This window comes from Parasteatoda tepidariorum, chromosome 9, assembly GCF_982258835.1.
Source record: "Parasteatoda tepidariorum strain Cologne lab strain chromosome 9, Ptep-v5.0, whole genome shotgun sequence".
In the NCBI taxonomy this organism is placed as follows: domain Eukaryota; kingdom Metazoa; phylum Arthropoda; class Arachnida; order Araneae; family Theridiidae; genus Parasteatoda; species Parasteatoda tepidariorum.
The window spans coordinates 78,628,757-78,647,834 of record NC_141763.1 but is presented as its reverse complement, the minus strand read 5'-3'; the positions used below and the strand labels follow the sequence as shown (position 1 = coordinate 78,647,834).

At 31.2% G+C, this 19,078-nt stretch overlaps 1 protein-coding gene across 3 annotated transcripts in view; it reads left to right on the top strand.

The window, feature by feature from the left end:
• Positions 1-19,078, top strand: part of LOC107446216 (A.superbus venom factor 1) — a 91,791-nt gene that overhangs the window by 42,923 nt on the left and 29,790 nt on the right. For all 3 annotated transcript variants that reach the window (XM_087152209.1, XM_087152211.1, XM_087152210.1), the window contains exons 18-25: positions 1,396-1,543; positions 3,121-3,349; positions 5,328-5,537; positions 8,001-8,100; positions 9,434-9,535; positions 13,792-13,980; positions 16,474-16,549; positions 18,648-18,804. In XM_087152209.1, the coding sequence (XP_087008335.1) occupies positions 1,396-1,543; positions 3,121-3,349; positions 5,328-5,537; positions 8,001-8,100; positions 9,434-9,535; positions 13,792-13,980; positions 16,474-16,549; positions 18,648-18,804 (1,211 nt within the window). The remainder of the gene's footprint in view (positions 1-1,395; positions 1,544-3,120; positions 3,350-5,327; positions 5,538-8,000; positions 8,101-9,433; positions 9,536-13,791; positions 13,981-16,473; positions 16,550-18,647; positions 18,805-19,078) is intronic.

Here is a 19,078-nt window from a genome sequence, read left to right as displayed (position 1 = left end):
TAACAATCATTGTATAAGGTCCCGTTTGCTATTCTATAGACGCAATGTTATTTTATTGTCTATTAGAACTCTCTAACTGAACAGCTTATTCCATTATACATAGCGACTAAAATTTAGTCATTTTGATTTAGAAAAGGATTCAAAGGAATTATTTAATCCATTATTTGCTTTGATGTTACCCCTCAATAAATGTAAAACACATTGAGATCCCTTGGAAACAGCCAAGAAAGACATTACCCTTAAATTCTTATCCTAAGTCCTAAGTGGTCATAATTTATGGTCATTCATAATTTATGTAACTGTTTTTCCAAAGTATGCAATAAATCTATCAATCGCACTTTTTCTATTTGAAAATCATATGTTCTTGTTTCTGTTACCTACTTACAATTTCCAGCAAGCCTACTTGGGAAACTAAGCGAACTTGAGGCAGAGGGTGAGTTTCTTGTTTTTCAAAGACACCATATGTGCTCAAGAATATGATTTCAGCCACACGCACACACACGTCACACCCGTTTTGCAGGGCGAATCCATTCATTCATACACAGATCGTAATTTTGACCTGAATCAGTGAACGATCAATCTCCAATTCAGTACTCCAGAAATATATTTTTGTCATGGAAACTTGGAGAAGTATTTTCATAGACTCATTACAAACAGCATGGAATAAATAAGGCTAATGGGGCGAAGAATTATATATTGTCTTATTAATTTAAAAGTATATAAGATCATTGTAATAAACATAAAAGCTGCTAGACTGTTTATAAAATGCTAGAGACTTTCCTGGTTTCTTGTCGAAATCGTTTTGTAAGTGCATATTTCCAACTGGTTTGCGATATATCCATCAATATAACACATTTTTAAACAGTTGGAATCGTTATGTTAGTGTATATTTCTAACTAGTTTGCGATATATCCATCAATATAACACATTTTTAAACAGTTGGAATCGTTATGTTAGTGTATATTTCTAAATAGTTTGCGATATATCCATTAATATAACACATTTTTAAACAGTTAGAATTGTTTAATAGTGTATATTTTAACTAGTCTGCGATATGTCCATCAATGTAAAACATTTTTAAACAGTCAGAATTGTTTAATAGTGTATATTTCTAACTAATCTGCGATATATCCATCAATGTAAAACATTTTTAAACTGTCAGAATTGTTTAATAGTGTATATTTCTAACTAATCTGCGATATATCCATCAATGTAAAACATTTTTAAACAGTCAGAATTGTTGAATAGTGTATATTTTTAACTAGTCTGAGATATATTCATTAATGTAAAACATTTTTAAACAGTCAGAATTGTTTAATAGTGTATATTTTTAACTAGTCTGCGATATATCCATCAATGTAGAACATTTTTAAACTGTCAGAATTGTTTTATTAGAAGCTGGAATGCATTTAGCTAGAATGGGTGCAATAGGAATAGATGAGCCAAACTTTGTGTCTCTAGACGAAGAAGAGTTCTTCGAGAAAGGATTAATGGTCAGGAGCGATTTTAGAGAAACTTGGTTTGCGGAAGATATTATTATTGGGTAAACAATTTTTTTTTGTAAATTCTATATGAGACATGAAGTATTAAGCATCTATTATAAAATCTTAGATGGTATTTTTTAGAAAAAAAAGAATGCATACTGTCTGTTCAACTTTAGAAATTCAATTTAGTTTATTATTTCATTCCAAACGATGTTTATCTTCCTCCTAACGATACAATTCAGTTAAAAGAGTGTAAAATGCATTTAGCGTTTTAGTTAATAATTTCTAATAAGTATTCAATATTCAAATTTATGAGTCTAAAAATGTTACACTGTAAAAAATTACGGTGAAAAGTATCAGCACTTTGTGTTCACGATCCGTAAAATCTATTTTTACCGTGAAATGTTCTACCATTATTTTTTAAGGTATATCAGATTTTTAGTTCCGTAATTTGTTACGGTAAAAAGCACCAGCCCCCTGAGTGCCGGATTTTTTTTAAACTTTAATTTGATTCAGAATATTTTACAGTGCAGACTTATTCAAAACTCATACACATAGAACAATAATATTCGTGTTAGGTCCATCAAACTTTGCTTAGCCCCTTCGTTCTCGCTCCCGTGAAAATGACGGGGTGAGGTTTCTCCCTCTATTTCTCGCTCCCGGGATATTTCCGGGCTGGAGTGTTCTGTAATACTGCTCCAATAAGAATAAAACTAATTCATTTCTTTTGGCCGGAAAATATTTTATTTCTCATTTTACCCACCAAATGGCAGTACCAGGATATTCCTAATGTAATTGTAGATAGAGAGAGGTAGTTAGAGATATAGGAATGAAACTCGGTACTATATACTGTCCAGATTGTGGCGTTGGCCTCTGTATCTTATGCTTTGAAAGTTATCACTGTAGAAAAAATTTCTAATCTTTATTTATATTATACGTAAGTTTACTAAAATTCTTTTTTAATGTTTAAACCACAATTTTTTTAAATTTTCCTTGCTTGCTGGAAAACCAACATTAAGTCATAGAATGTTGACTTTTCCTGAAAATGTAATTTTTTAAAATTTCAAGCTAAAAACAAATGAAAAATTAAAAATGAATATATATATATTGTTCATACACATACTTTTATATTATTTTCAGGGATAAAAAGAAATAGGCACTTTTATGACCGTTTTCTTGAAAATTAACCGATCGTTAAGGGGTTAGTAGTGTAAGAGAGAGAGCTATTTATTTTTCATTATTATAAAATAGCAACATTTTATGCATTTTATTTAAGCGAAAAGGCATTAAAAATGAATTTCTATTGAAGAGATTAATAGCATAAAAAGCATTTTTAATTCTCGATGAAATATGAAGATGTTTATGAAATGTATTTTAGCTGCTCCCAGATTCTTCCGTCGATTACACAGACTGTGTTGTTTGCAATTTTGCTCTAGTCTTTAAATGAGTCCCTAAATTTTGAAACCATTTTTGATTTTTTTTCTCATTTTTGACCCTTAGTGTACAGATTTTTTCTGGGAGGCTCGAAAAATATATTTTAAGGTCTATAAACTTGGCATGCTTTACTCTCTTATTTTTAAAAATTCAATGAAAGTGCTCGAGAGTTACTAAATGTTTACAATGTTGTATTTCTTAGACCAGATAATCAAGAAGTGTTTGACGTGAGCTTGCCGCATAGTATCACAACTTGGGTCATACAAGCGGTGTCTGTTTCACCCAACTATGGAATATGTGTGGCCGAACCACAGAAAATAGTTTCTACGAAGAAAGTATTTCTACAGTTGAATCTCCCGTATTCTGTTGTGAGAAATGAACAAACCGAAGTGCAGGCAACTCTGTTTAATTATGGTACAAAGAAATTGGCAGTAAGTAGATTTATATAAATTACGAAATATCAGGTCAGGACAAAATTTTTTTTTATTTTATGTATATAAAAACATATTGAAACGTGTAAGTTGTGTCAAATGAAAATTATATTTTTTTATCAAAACATTCAAGAGGTATATTTTATTGAAAAAAGAGAGGATGTCTACTATCTGATAATCATGAGACGAGACCTCGTCCTCACTGATAAACATCTAAACGAGATCACATCTCCTGATTGATTGTCAGTAGTTATTTAGGTATTTCAATACGAGGGAAACATAACCCTATGTTTCGTACTTTAATAAAAAGGATATTTGCTGTCTGACTATAACAGGAGATGAGACATCGTCGTAACTTCCTGACTGATAACCAGCTCAATGAAATCTTATCTCATGATTGATAGACAGTAGTTATTTAAGTATTTGAATAACAGTATAAAAAAGGAAAACAAAACTCATTGTTTTGTAAAGTGCCCAAAAATGGATATCTACTATTTGACAATCACGAGATGAGATCTCGTCCTCACTGATAACCATCTCAATGAGATCTTATCTCATGATTGATAGTCAGTAGTTATTAAGGTAGAATAGAAGTATATAAGAGAGAAACAATAACTTTATGTTTTGTTCAGTACCAAAAAAAAAAGGATACCTCCTGTCTGACAATCGTATGAGATAAAACCTCGTTCTCACTGATAACCATCTCAATAAGATCTTATTTCATGATTGATAGTCAGTTATTTAAGTATATGAATTTTCTGGTCAAATCCATTTAGGAAAAAAGAAGTATAGAATGCTATGTGACTCAAAATTTGAACTTTTGGGGTACAAAAAATATGAAGTAAAATTCCTATTTTCGTGGGATTCATAAGTCCTTCATCCGTTTTCTATTTAGTTTTTATGAGTTTACAGATAAGCGAATTCGCTGCAATTTAGAATTTTGTTTTGACAGCTTTGTTGCTTAATTCACATAAAATGAACAAGCCAGGACACTATCCGCAATAAAAATATTCTGCAGTGAGCTATGCAAATTTTCATTGTTTATAATCGCGTCAAAACAAAACAAAATTCTTATGAATTATTTCTGATATTTCAATGACATAAAATTGAAAAATATCGCTTCTTTGAAAACGTTTTGGGATTAAAGATTCATATATGTGTCATGAATAATTTTGTCCAGGAGCTTTAGCTTTACTAAAATTTTGATTGTCAGTAAATCACTTAAGCAAAATATTTTATGCTTTATAAACATGACAAAAACATAAAAGCTATATTAAAGTTCTAGGAAAGCTCGAGGTTTAGTCACTTTCCTTTACAAATAAACTTATTTTCGTCTATTACAATATTTTTTTAATTCTTAAGTTATTTTTCAATGCAAATATCCAAATGATTCTTAATTCTACAGTTTTTTTTTTTAAAAAATTCTATACAACTTCTATATCAAATTATTTTGGGTGTTCTTTAATGATCACTCTAAGTGTATTTTTATTAAGTAGGAAATGTAAATACGATTTCGTAAAATAATATTATAAGCGAAAAACATAATGAGAAAAGTAAGCATGAACAATATTGAAACCAGTTTAATTGCCAGATGAAGCGTGGAGCTGTTTCTATCTTTAAATACCTTTTAACTCTTTTCTGTTTTCTCCAGCAATCAAACATGTTTCGAATTTTCACTCTCACCTGTTATTGATTCCTTAGTTTTCTACAGCGTATTTTTTTCTCTCTTAATTATTGTGTTAAGATTCGTAAAGTGTAAACTTTTTTGACGAGGATTCTAAAATTATACATTAAGGGTTGTAATTAAAGAACACTCGGCATACTGCACTGCTACAATATAATAATTAGATTTTGTATTTTTATACTATGTTTTTCGTTTTAATAAAAATAATATTGCTTCGAAATCATATTTTTTCTCACGAGTTAAACTATTTTGCTGTTTTTAAAAAAATATAATTTTTCGAATTGTTTATTGTAGGCTGTTGTTTACATGTATGGAGTGAAGGATGTATGCAGCGGGGCCAATGAAGGAGAAAAAAGTGAGCGCAAAAGATTGATTGTTGATCCACAATCAGCAATGACTACAACATTTCCAGTGATTCCCCTCAAAGAAGGAATGTTCAATTTAAAAGTTGTTGCCTTGAGTCCTGAAGGCAGTGATGTTATTTTAAAAACACTGAATGTTATCGTAAGTTTAAATAGGTTGTTTATTATTAACATCATATTGTTGTTATAATCTTCTTATTCAGAAACAGAAGTTTTCCTTTGTGTCCTGGAGCCAGTGTTGTCAATTTGAAAACACTGAATGTTATCGAAACATGTTTAAATAAGTTGTTTATTATTAACAACATATTATTGTTGCAATCTTCTTATTCAGAAATAGACGTTTCGCCTTGAGTTCTAAAGGCAATGATGCAAATTTGAAAACATTGAATGTTATCTAAATTGTTTAAATAGGTTGTTTATTATTTTAATCAGCATATTATTGTTATAATCTTCTTATTCAGTTTTGCCTTGAGTCCTGAATCCAGTAATGTTAATTAGAAGATATTGAACGTTATCGTAAGATGTTAAAATAAATTATTTATTAACAACAACATGTTATTCTTGCAATCTTCTTCGGAAATAGATGTTTTGCCTTGAGTTCTGAAGGCAGTGATGTCAAATTGAAAGCATTGAATGTTATCTAAATTGTTTAAATAGGTTGTTTATTGTTAAAAACATATCATTGTTATAATCTAACTGTTTGAAAAAAGAAGTTTTTATTAAATCTTTTAATAAATTTTTGTTTCATTTTATAACTTGCTTGAATATCCGTCCCATTTTCTGGTTTGTGGCTCCCAATGTTCAACTCCGTACTTTTTTATCCATCGGGAAAAACTTGCCTTTTTTGAGAGATTTAATTCATATTTGCGTGACATACAGAGAAACACCACAAAAACCTCCTACTGTTAGCCCGACGGCAATAGAAATCTAACCCATGATCTGTCCACCACTGGGGATATTTTACGTCAGGCCTTTTTTCGGTGCGAGTTGGGAGAGAAATTCAAATCGATCAAATATCATTGGAATTTGAACCTACGTCACCTCAATGGGAAGCAAGTGTTCTATCCCCAGAGCCACCACGTCTGCCTTTAATTTATACTTTCGTTAATTTGACTAACTCAAAGTAGAAAATAAATTGCGCGATTCCATAGCGATTATTCTTCATATTCATTTTTAGAAACTCTTGAAAAAGTAAAATAAAAAAGTTGTTTAATCATTACAGTCCAGAAACAAATATTAAAACTAGTAAAAAAAAGGCTATTGAAATTTATTGAATCACTTGTGACTAAAGCGACGTTGAAGACCCCGAAACCTGTTTTACTGCTTGAAAAAACAGAGAGGATTTGAAAGGCAATTATTAGAAGTTTCTTTAGGTAATCAAAAGGGTTCTTTATTTCATTCCACATCTTACACTATTTATTCGAGAGATTTTCGTAGCTTCTTTGTTTTGTTTTTGCTTAATTATTGATTTTCAACCCTAATGCGTATATTTCTTTTACTTCATTTTTGATAAAGATTCTAAATGTTAAACTAATGACAATGATTACGGAACACTTTGTGTATTTTTCTGGCACCCTTGATATTGGAAGAAAATCATTTTTCCATATTTCAGAAACTTTCTAAACAAAAGTTTTTAGATTAAGCAATTTTTAAAGTACTATATGATGAACCAATTTAAAACATTAATTTAACGTAATGAAACATAATTCTCTTTATATGTTTATAAGATTTAATGAAAATTCTAGTATGTTAAAAATTCTAATTCAATTTATAATTTTATTAGGATTGGAATCGAGCTTTAAGCTCGGCACTCCGTATTTAATTAATTAATTCCATACGAATAGTCTAGTCCAGGGCTGTCCAACTGGCGGCCCGCCAACTTCTTATTCAGGCTGATCGGCCTCAGTTTTCCCATTAAAATGTAAGAAAATTGTTTTATAATCCTTCTGTACCATTGTTTTGTAATTAATAATTCAACTATTAATTGTAATTGTATAAGAGGTAAAGAGGTTATTGTTCAACTTTTTCAAACTACCGCCCGCCAGTTGATCAGTGACCGGAATTCTGGCCCGTGGGCTACTTTGCAGTTGGACAGCCCTGGTCTAGTCTAATTGTGATTGCAATAATTTTCAGACCTGCGAGTCTCTAATGAGTTAACTCATTGAACCGTCTGAGTTTTGAGGCTTTGAAGCCTGTGTTTTGCTGTATTATGCAGTAATTTGAGCTCTAATTGTGTGGTGCAAATAGTTTCTAGAAGGGACGAATAATGAAAATTTTAAAGTCTTAAGACTGTTATATTCATCTCCAATTCAACGAACCTCTGGGCTTTGTCAAATAGCCTATTATTTACCAAAAAGTGTAAGTTCATATGATTGCCTAGCCTTCGAAAAACAGCCTCAATATGGGTTTTATTAACCGATGTTATTGCAGAGAAATGAAATATGGAACTGCCGTGACATATGGAATGTTTTCTTCAAAATAATATTTTAATACTTTACAAAAATAATCATTTATATTTTTTTTAAAATAAAGTTTAAAACTTAGATCGTATGACAGAAAAGACTATTTGGAATAACATTATGTTTTTTTAATTTTTTTATTTTAGCCTGAAGGTTACCTTGTTGAAGTCGATATTCCAATCAAACTAGATCCAACAAATCAGCAACGAAGAGCCAAAAGACATATTACAAATGATCTCTTTTCTGGTGTATTCTTTGTAACAGATATTTATAAATATTTTACTTATTTTACTATCTTACCATTCCAAGATAAACCTATCTATCTAAAAAAAATCAGGACATTAGTGACAGAAGTTACAAAATAGCATAGTGATTGTGGGTGAAAATTTCTGTTTATAAACATGTTATACTCAGCATACGTGTTATTATTAGATTTTATTTTACTCATGGTATACGTGTGGAACTTTTGCTAAATTTTTCAACTGTGAAAATTCCTTATCGATTATTAGAAACAACTTTAAGAGCGTCATTATAGTCTTAAAATGTTTTAATTTTAATTCGTTAGTATTAAAAAAATATTTAACAAAACAATCAGCATTTATTTTATTAAACGCCAAATGAATAAATTATGTTTTCGAGGATATTTTACAATAATTACTGCACTCAGCTCGCCGATACTTTTTACCGTAAATTCCATTTTTAGAAACATGTTACGGAACGAAAAATTTGATCAAATTTTTACAATAATAACTACCGTAAAATCACTGAATCATTCTAATTAAATAAGTGCTATTGTAAAAATTACAGTAAAATATTTAACGGTTAAAATAGATTTTATGGTAAAAATGGATTTTATGGTAAAAGGGATTTTGCGGATGATGCACCCAAAGTGTCGGTATTTTGTACCGTAATTTGATGCGGAATTTTTTACAATGTGTTTAAGTAGATTTGCCTGTTTAGAAAACACACTTTAATCATTAAATGCTCTTTGTGGTCCAAAAATATATTTTTGTATTAAAATTTTTATTTTCGAAATTTCAATTAATTTTTGTTAATTAATAAAAAATGTGTAATCTATTGCTAAAAGTGAACTGAAAATTTAAGAATTAGTCACAAGAACAATTAATTTGAAAATTAATGTTAAACTATGAACTATTGTTTACTTATTCTGAGTAAGTCACGAAACCAATTAATTTGAAATCTAAAAATGAACTATCTTTAATTTTTTTACAACTAATTACGTCTGTAAGCAAACCAATTTATTACAACTAATGCTTAGTAAAAAGAAGCACAAATAAAAGTTTCACAATTGTCTTCAAATATTCTCAACTGCCGTTAGTGAATCTTCGCTGAAAACTGCAAAAATCTTCATAAACAATTGTTTAGCAAATTGGTGATATTAAATACATTTATATTAGTTATTAAATTTATTTTTTCTAGTAAATTCGTAATCAAATAAAGTTTAGAACCAAAAGTTTCAAAATTGATACATTTAAATGCACATATAAATACATATGTATTTTAGATTTGGATTTAGAAATAATACAGTCTTCTAAAAATAAAATTTGTTTTATTGTAGATTCCATTGATACGTCTCAGAATCTACAAGTGACTGCTATAAAACTTCCCGTTCCAAAAGATTTCGTTCCTGGAACAGAAAGTTGCACTATAACTGCATTAGGTTGAGTATAGAGAATTTTTTATTTAATTTGAGAGACATTTTTTTTCTTTAACTGTAATTCTTTGTATTAAATAATTTTTTGTTTCATTAATAAATTTTATTAATATATATTTTTACTTAAGTTATAAGCACATACCAATGATGAATAGTACGAAATTCGTATTGCATAAATACTGAAGTTTTTCCAAATAACACTGAGGAACAAATTTTTTGTTGCATCTTTGCAAATATGTGATCTTGCCTAAATCGGGTATAAGAATTTCAAATATGAAATTAGTTTTGTTCCGTTTTTTAAACTGATACTTTTATTTAATTTTTTGTTGAAATGTTAAATATTAAAAACGTTATTTGTAAGAGGGGGTGACCTAAATGTTGCGACAAACATCTATAGAGGAGTTAGAACACCTCGTTAAGGTCGAAATAGCATACAAATCATTGCCCAGAAATGTAGTTGCATAGTTTGTCTAAAGTAAGAACTCCCCTAGCCATTCGTATGGACCCTTGGTAGTGAATATGGTAATGAGGTATAACTATTTCAAGTAGGGTCATTGTTTAGGACAGGTTTTGACTCGGTCTGGTCGGCGAAAGAATCTTTTTCTTCGATTTATTGTGTTAGCTTTAAAGTGAAGAGAAGCTACCCTCCCTGAAATGCGTTATCCTTGTTTCCATAGCAGCAGACGGCCTCAAACTTTGTGGCGGGGGCAGTTCTTACCGTAGACAAATTATACGTGGTTAGGAGTGCTTCCCTATTAAAACCTGTTCAGAAGAACAGTAAATAATAGAAGGGCGCTTCTAGCCGCTTATGGCGACATTTCTGAGCTTGCGTTTCAATGCAATTTTAATCCTAATAATGTGTCTTAACATTCTAGAAATGTATTGTAACACTTACGTAGCCTCCTGTTATATATAACGTTTTTAAACTTACGTGTTTTGACAAAAATTGACTAAAGTATTTTTTAAAAAAAGAAAAAAAAACTGTAGTTTGGGGAGAGAAACCGATTGCAGACTTGAAATTAGCGAAGTATCTAAAATCTGTTAAAAATTCTTCGACTGTTAGAAAACAAGATAAAAAAATGCTCCCCAGAGTAATGCTTTGGAGTGTTTTTTGTAACTATTGATAATGAACCGCAATACAGCACTTTTACAGTTTTGTTCAGTGAATATTTTTTTTAAAAAAATAATTAAAAATATACATTGGTAAATATTTTACATAAGTAGTTAAACGTAAAAAGGTTAGGGACTGTTCCCATATCACGTTTTTTTTAACAGATGGGGTAATGCAAAATTGTGATAATTCTCGTGAAATTGTGATAATTTCTAACAAGATGGAGGGCTGACAAGAAGTGTAACAGCCCACATTTTGATTGGAATAAAACATTTAAAATCGGAAAAATAAGTACACATGCAAAACTTTTTAGTCTTATGCTCGCAAATGCCATGAAAACACACAGTCAAAATTTTAAAAATAATATTTGAAATAAGATCTTTTTAACGTAGGGGAGAGCGGGGTCAATTGTAACATTTTCTACTTAACTATTTTTAACTAACAAAAAATCCAATATATTATTACACTGGTTATCATAAATTAAGGAAAATTCACAAAAATCGCGATAACTCAAGAAATTACACATGGAATTTTATGAAACTTACCCACAATATACAACACATAGTAAGGTATTAAACAACATAAAAAGAAATTATCAGACATTAATAGTAGTATAGAAATTAGCACATGTATAAAATAAACAAATTGGAAGTATCGGTTTGCAGTAGAAAAAGTACCTTTAATATGGAATATGATTGCCTCTAGAAGCAATACAGCACAAACAGCGATGTGTGATGCTTTCAATTATGCGGTCTATCAGTTCAATAGGAAGTGAGAGCCATTGCTCTTGTAAAGCAGTTGCAAGCGTGGCAAGGGTCTGAGGGGGCGGATTGATGGCAGATACACGCCTCCCTAGAGCATCCCAAACGTGCTCGATAGGATTCAAGTCCGGGGATCGAGCTGGCCACTCCATGCGAGTAATTGTTTCCTGTTGAAGATAATCATCAACAATGCGAGCTCTGTGTGGTCTTGCATTATCGTCCTGTAACAGGAAGCAATCACCAATTGCCCCGGCATATGGGCGCACATAAGCATCAAGGATGTTGTCTCGATAAACCTGAGCATTCACGGTTCCCCTTGGAAAGACATGGAGGTATGTGCGCCCTCCTAAGGATATGCCTCCCCAAACACAGACACTGCCTCTTCCGTATGCATCTCTTTCACGGATGTTTGATGGATGATAACGGGTCCCAGGTTCTCTCCATATCAAATAACGTCTACTGTCACTTTCTAGACTAAACCTGGACTCATCCGTAAAGAGAACAGGCCTCCATTGATCTGACGTCCAGTGGACATGTTGTCGGGCCCACTGCAAACGGTCTCTCCTATGGCGTGATGTGAGCGGCACGCAAATGGCTGGTCGTCTCGCATACAGACCACCTTCGTGGAGCCTTCTGCGCACAGTTGACGTTGACACCAACCTTCCGGTGGCTGCAGCAAGAGAGGATCTAAGATGTGTCGGAGTAGCGGTTCTATTCCTGCGTGCACTTAATGTCAAATATCGGTCATCGGCACTGGTCGTAACAGTTGGCCGTCCTTGACTGAACCTCCTAGATGCCGAATCTGTGGTTTGAAATTGCCTCCAAAGTCTATGAACCACAGATGGACTCACATTTAGCCATCTGGCCACTTCTGATTGACTCTGCCCTGCCTCTAGTCTCCCGATGGCTCTCCATCGTAGTTCTTCAGGCAAATGATGCCTAGAGGTCATTATTACGAATTGGCTATCTCAGATTTTCAATGTCGCAATCACAGTAAAATTTGTGTGCTTTCTCTCAAACTTGGACTTTTATGCTCCAGGCAGATGACGTAAGCCGAGTGCAGCGCCACTAATTTGCATATTGCAATTTTACTCAGCTACTCTTAGTGGACAACATATGCAAATTTTGCACGGTTTGGCTTACTTTTGAAAGAGTTATCGCTATTTTTGTGATTTTTCCTTAATTTATGATAACCAGTGTAGTAGTAATTGACAGACGAGTAAAGTAGACTATCCTCTACTAGCAAAAAAAAAATAAATAAATATCTTATTTAAAATGTTATTATATTAGTTATTAACAATTTTTGACAGTCGTGCACTTGCTACAATTGTCCCCACTTACGGGGTCAATGGTAATAGTTCATAAATTCAACTAAAACATAGTTAATTACACATATTATCATAGTTGTGATAGATTTTTTTTATTGATCAAAATAGTAGTGATATTTCAGTAGTAAAAAAAAATAATGAGCAGAGACCTAAAGGGTTAAACTTTTAACTTTAAGGGGTTAAAAATTTTAATTTATGCTGTGAAAGGTGACAAATAAAATAATGCACACGCAACATAATATAAATGATATGGGAAACTATTGGTGGTTCTTAAAGAGTTAAGCAATGGTTTGTAAACATAAGATTATTTATTTTCAGCTGTTACAATCGTCCCTTTACTTATTGTTACAATCGTCCCTAAGACGCCATTTCAGCTTCATTTATTGAAAATAATGCTAGTTAATTAACAAAACTAATCTTTTTTTTTGAAATGTTAATAAAGGTTTCCACTTACATATTCGGTTAATAATTTTTATTTGTTTAAACAAAATTACTTTGTTGCAATATAATATTCTAATACCAAAAAAAGTACTTACGTAGCGTGAAAATATCTTTTGTGATGTAACTCTTTCAAAAGTACATAAAAATGGTTGCCAGCAGGGGTGTACATGTAGATTTATAAAATACACCTCGTGCGCCACCTAGGAACCAAATCTAGAGCCCGACACTCGAAATTTTTTCTCTGTTACAATCGTACCCTGTTACAATTGACCCCACTCTCCCCTACTGCTTTTTTTTTTTACTATGATCACGTAATATGGCATGGCATGTGACAAGCGAAGCGTTGTGAATACGCTGTTTTGATAAAAGGGAGGCGAGATTCAAAAATGTTTAAAAAAATATGCAGCAATATTTTATCAATGGCCCCTAAGGCTTTTTAACATTATCAATATAAACCAAAGCCTTAACATGACTCTTCTTAAACATGAATCCGAAAAAACGATTAATTAAAAAATATTTAACTCATAAATAGTATTCACATTTTTTACATCGTAAAAATCCACATATATGCTCATCCATGAAATAAAAGGTTAAAGAAAGGGTAATTTTTTCTTGGATTAGGTGATCAATTCGGACCTACAGTGGAAACAGCAATTAACAATCCTGATGCACTGTTGACGAAACCCAGAGGATGTGGCGAGCAGAATATGATGTTCTTAGCTCCAACATTATACACAATGCAATATTTAAGAAGCGTTGGAAAAATAACTCCTGAAATTGAAGAAAAGGGATACGCATTCATACGTGATGGTAAATGTTCAATTGATTTAATTTTTGTTATTATCATTTATTTTTAGTAATACTGAAATGAACTGATATCTGAATTCTACAAATTTTGCCTGTTAATAACAAAATGAATTTTAAGTTCTCAGAAAAGAAAATATTTTGTTGCTGTATTAAAGATTTATTAAATAAAGTTTAATAACTCACAAAATTATTTACTTGTAGACTGCACAAGAGTCTAAAAATAATAAAAAATAATTGGTTAGCAAAAGCATTAATAAAAGTAAAAATATTAAAGAAATAACGAGCTAGCAAAAGCATGAATAAACTAAACTAAACACATAAAGAGATAAATAAAAAAATGAAAGCAGACGATAAAATTAGAACAGAGAGTTGTTGATATTTTGGAGTAGTTTTTGGTTTTTTGGAATTCGTAAATTTATTCTAACCCGCTACGGGATTTTCTATATTTTATTGAAAGATTATAATTAACCCGTTACGGGTAATTTAATGTCGTTACTGTATTTGTTGTGGTGTGAAATAAATGTTTTTTTTAAAAATAAAACAAAGAACTGTTTCTTAATATAGCTTGATACGTTACAGTACTTAGAAAGATTGAAAACTTAGACATTACATTACAACAGATTAAGTGTATATTTCTGCGACACTTTTAATCTTTGAAAAATGTATCTTAATTCTTGATGTATCTTTGCAATACTGTATTTTTAGTACAATATTACAAAAAATCCTAAGGAAGCGGAAAATGAAAATATTATATTATCTGGAGCAATATTTTACCTGAACAGCGTTGTCAAGTTCTGAAGAGTGAGGTTCGATTCACGGTTGATATGTTTGTGAGCATTGGAAGAGTGGTAATAATAATGTTATTGCTGTCTTACGCCACTTGCCAATAACAGCAAACCTATTTGAGGTAGAGAGGTGCGCTTTTCCAGTGGTGTCATCTATGGACAAGAATTCGTCTTTTATCAAACACATACATCACAGCCCGTTTTACCGGGAGGACTCATTCACACGCCAATTATCCATTCGCAGATTGTAGTTTTGACCCGAATCTGAGTGCAATCAAACTCTGATCCCGATTGATTTGTGTTCTTGAATCAGATTTAGTGTGTAGCGATTACCATTTTACACATGGTGAGTTTTCAGCCGGTGCTATTCGAACTCAGGACCTCTCTGAGATGGGCCCAACGCCCGACTAGCCAGACCATACTGGCCGGTAATAATAATAATAATAATAATAATAATAATAAGCATTATTAATGTATTGTGATTATTATCTTGTTGAGCAGAAAAAATTTTGACCTTTCATCAATAAATTTTATTCAGAATTTAGCAGAATAAATTTCTTTTTCATAAACAGAGAGAAACACATTACTTAATACGTCATTTTTTGAAAATATTTTAAAATTCATTTTCAAATTTGAATCAGAATTTGAAAATGTTTGAAACGGCAAATATAATGTGATGTTTTAGAAAAATAAATGAAACACTTTCATAGTGATTTCTGAAAAAAGGAATAATAATAATGACACCGTCTTAAGAAACATTTCGTTTCTAACGTTTTATAACCTTAAATTTTGTGAACTATAAAAATACTGCTTTTTTAAGTGGGAAAAAAATAAGCAGTTAAGCTGAAAGAAACATGGTGAGTAAAAGATAAAGGAACATTTGTCTTAAAAAGATAAAGGAACATTTGTATTAAATTTCCTCACTTTTAGTACAATGTTACAAAAAATCGCAAGAAAGTGGAAATTGAAAACTGTGCAATATTTTGTCTGAACAGCGTTGTCATGTTCTGAAGAGCGGGGTTCGATTCCCTGTTACTATGTATAGAACATAGGTTTCATTTCTGTATCAATTTAATAATTTTATTTATTCCGAAATTTTAAAGTAACTTTCTGATTTTACTTGCTTAAAAACATCATTTGCTTCAAAAACATGCAAATCGGAAATAACAATCGACAAGCTTCAAGCGATCAAAAATAGGTGCCTTTTTTCTAGACTTGCTAGACGTCAATGAGAAGAAACAGTTCAAGAATGCCCATTTTCAATAATGAAGAATGAATGTTTCTTTTCATTAACCTCTGGCAAGTCTTGAAAATAGCTGTCTATTTTTGAGCGCTTGAAACATGTCGACTGTTATTTCAGATTTGTATGTTTTTGTAGCGTAGCTAATGAAGTTTGTAAAGAACATTTGTTGTCTTGGGATTATTTATTTATCTTACTGATAATTTCGAAGATACTTATTGCTAATTTGGGAAATATATTTATATTTTTGAGATTTCAGGTAACTAGCTGAAGTTTTTCTGGTTCTGAAACTAGGAAAAAAATAATTCAAATTTTAAAGAAACTTAACAATATTTTTCATGAAATTTACTGGCATTTTCGGTTCACGGAAAATTCAGTTTTCTTAAGCCATATTTTTGATGTTTTTAATCTTAAAATCATTAATTATGAGTTTTTAATTAATTAATTATATAATTTATGTGTTATTTCTAGGTTACGGTAATCAGTTATCGTATAGGAAAGATGATGGCTCTTATTCAGCTTGGAATGGCAAACCTACAAGTACATGGTAATTTATTTAAATCTTCTCATTTACCAATTTATTTATCCATTTAATTCTTAAAAATTTAAATTTCTGAATAAATTCCTTTTTTCAGATCATTTAATATCGATTAAACAATATGCATAAATTTATGCTTTTGAAACTTACAAACTATTAGTTATTCACTGAGAAAAAAGCATGGACAAAACAATCAGAATATGGTAAAATCTACTGAGTTCCTGGTTTTAAGGGAATACCAAAAAGCTCAATAATTTTTTACTCAAGCGCTTTGATAATGAGTATGGTAAGCTTAACAATATAATATGGTTTTATAATAGGTGATTAAATTTGGTAAATATGGTGAAACTTGATAATTTTACCAAGATTACTGGCATAAAAACCATTTATTCGGTTTTACTTTTAGTTTTGTATCTTTTATTAAATGTGTGGTAATACGAGTTATAATTTTAGAAACCAAAATTTTCGACAAACCGTTCCCAGATTTGTTTTCTCCGTATTGTAAAATATTGTGTTAAGCTATAGGAATTAATAGGTGAGAAAAGGCATTAAAAAGATAAAAGGCATTAGAAAGATAAAAGGCATTAAAAGGATAAAAACATAGCTTAGAACAAGGGATGCAAACCACGTTGAGTAGGTGAAAAGCGCAAAAAACGTATGCAGACTCTGAATCTACATTTAAAAAAAAAAATTCCTGATCCTGCTGCGGTAAAAGTACCTTCAATCAAAGAGCCAGAATTATTTACTGAAAAGATCAATTTTTACCGGAACATGTTGCGGAACAAAAAATCTGACGTACCATAATTATCAGTTATAATTACCTAAAAATCGCTGAATCAATCCAATTTAATAAATATTAATGTAAATAGTCAGCCTTTCATCCCTTCAGTGGGTCGATAAATGAGTACCAAGCATGCTTGGGAACTAAACACTGGGGGTTCCGCGTTCGGCTGACCACCTGATCGGAACATCTGCTCCTGCACCCCAGAGCCCAAGGTCAAGAAAACTGAGATGGGCACAGTAGACCTTGGTCCTCTATGGGCTGTCGCGACGCTGAGTTTAGTTTTAGTTTAATGTAAATAGCACGGTATAATATTTTACGGTAAAAATGAATTTTACGGTAAAATTGATTTTACGGATGATGCACCTGAAGTCCGGTATTTTATATCGTAATTTGAATCGAATTTTTTTACAGTGTGGAAGAGAGGAAATGTGGAGCATTGTCGCCGATTCAGCAGACATAAACAACACCTGGCATTGCTTTTACGTCGTTGTAGACTGTGCAGTGATATTAACGGGTGTTACCAGAAATATGTTGTTTTTTTTCCAAACAAGAAATGTCATTATCATAGCGTACAGTAATTTTACCAGAATTTTTTTTTTTCTCCGAGCGAAAATTTTTTAAAAATGCTTTATTTTAAATTTGGAGGTTTTAGTGAACAAATGTTTGCATTGGCTTACATCTGATTTTTCATTACTTGTTGTTTGCTTGCCTCCCAATATTATGTTTTTGAAATTTAATATGTTCTTAAACCCAATAATATGTTCCCAATAATATGTTTTAAAACCCAATAATATGTTCCTAATAATATGTTTTGAAACCCAATAATATGTTTTTGAAACCTTTGCGCTTTCTTTTAATCGTTTAGTTTAGCAATCATCGTTCAGTTTAGCATCATTCGTTTTAATTTTGGTTACAAATAATATAGGATGTTCCGCATTCACCGTCAAACCGAAACCAGTTTGATAACCTAACGAAACTTGGATGTGCTTCTGATAATCGCTTTTCAACTTCTCTATTTTCACCGGTTCTTATGCTTTGAGTTATGCCTTTCTAAATAGTGATTCCTTAAATTCCGATATATTTCTTTCTCTCTCGCTTAAACAATAATTGGCTATTTCTATAGCTTACACTCTTCTAAATTCATTTTTGACAAGGATTTCAAAAATATGAACTAAGAGAGGCTCAGATTGCATCGCATTAAAAAAAAACATTGTTTTTTTTTAATACAATGCACCGTTTCTAAACAAACCATGAAAAATATTGAAATGACCAACATTTTATGACGTGTTACGAAATTTTTTTTAAAAAAAACTGTTTTATCAGGTTAACAGCTTTTGTTATGAAAGTTTTCTGTCAGGCTAATAAAATGGTTCATATCGATGAAGATGTTATATGCAGTGGCGTGAAATGGTTGGTAAACCAGCAACAACCAGATGGTTCATTTGTAGAAAATAATCCTGTCTATCACATTGAAATGACTGTAAGTTGACAGTTTTTGTTATTATTTAAATTTTTTTCTCATATTCTAATCAAAATAACAAATAGTATTTCTGTATAACATGAAAATCAAAATAAAAAATAATATTTCTAAAAACCACGTTTCTGTAGTGGAGAATAATAATTAAAAAAAAATAGTGCGTGGAGTCCCTCCTCACAGAATAAGTTAAACTTCGCAACCTGCGACGTTAATAGTAGAAGAATCAGTAGTCGTAGAAGGATCACTAGTTCTATTCAACGACTCTTTTTCCTGCTCC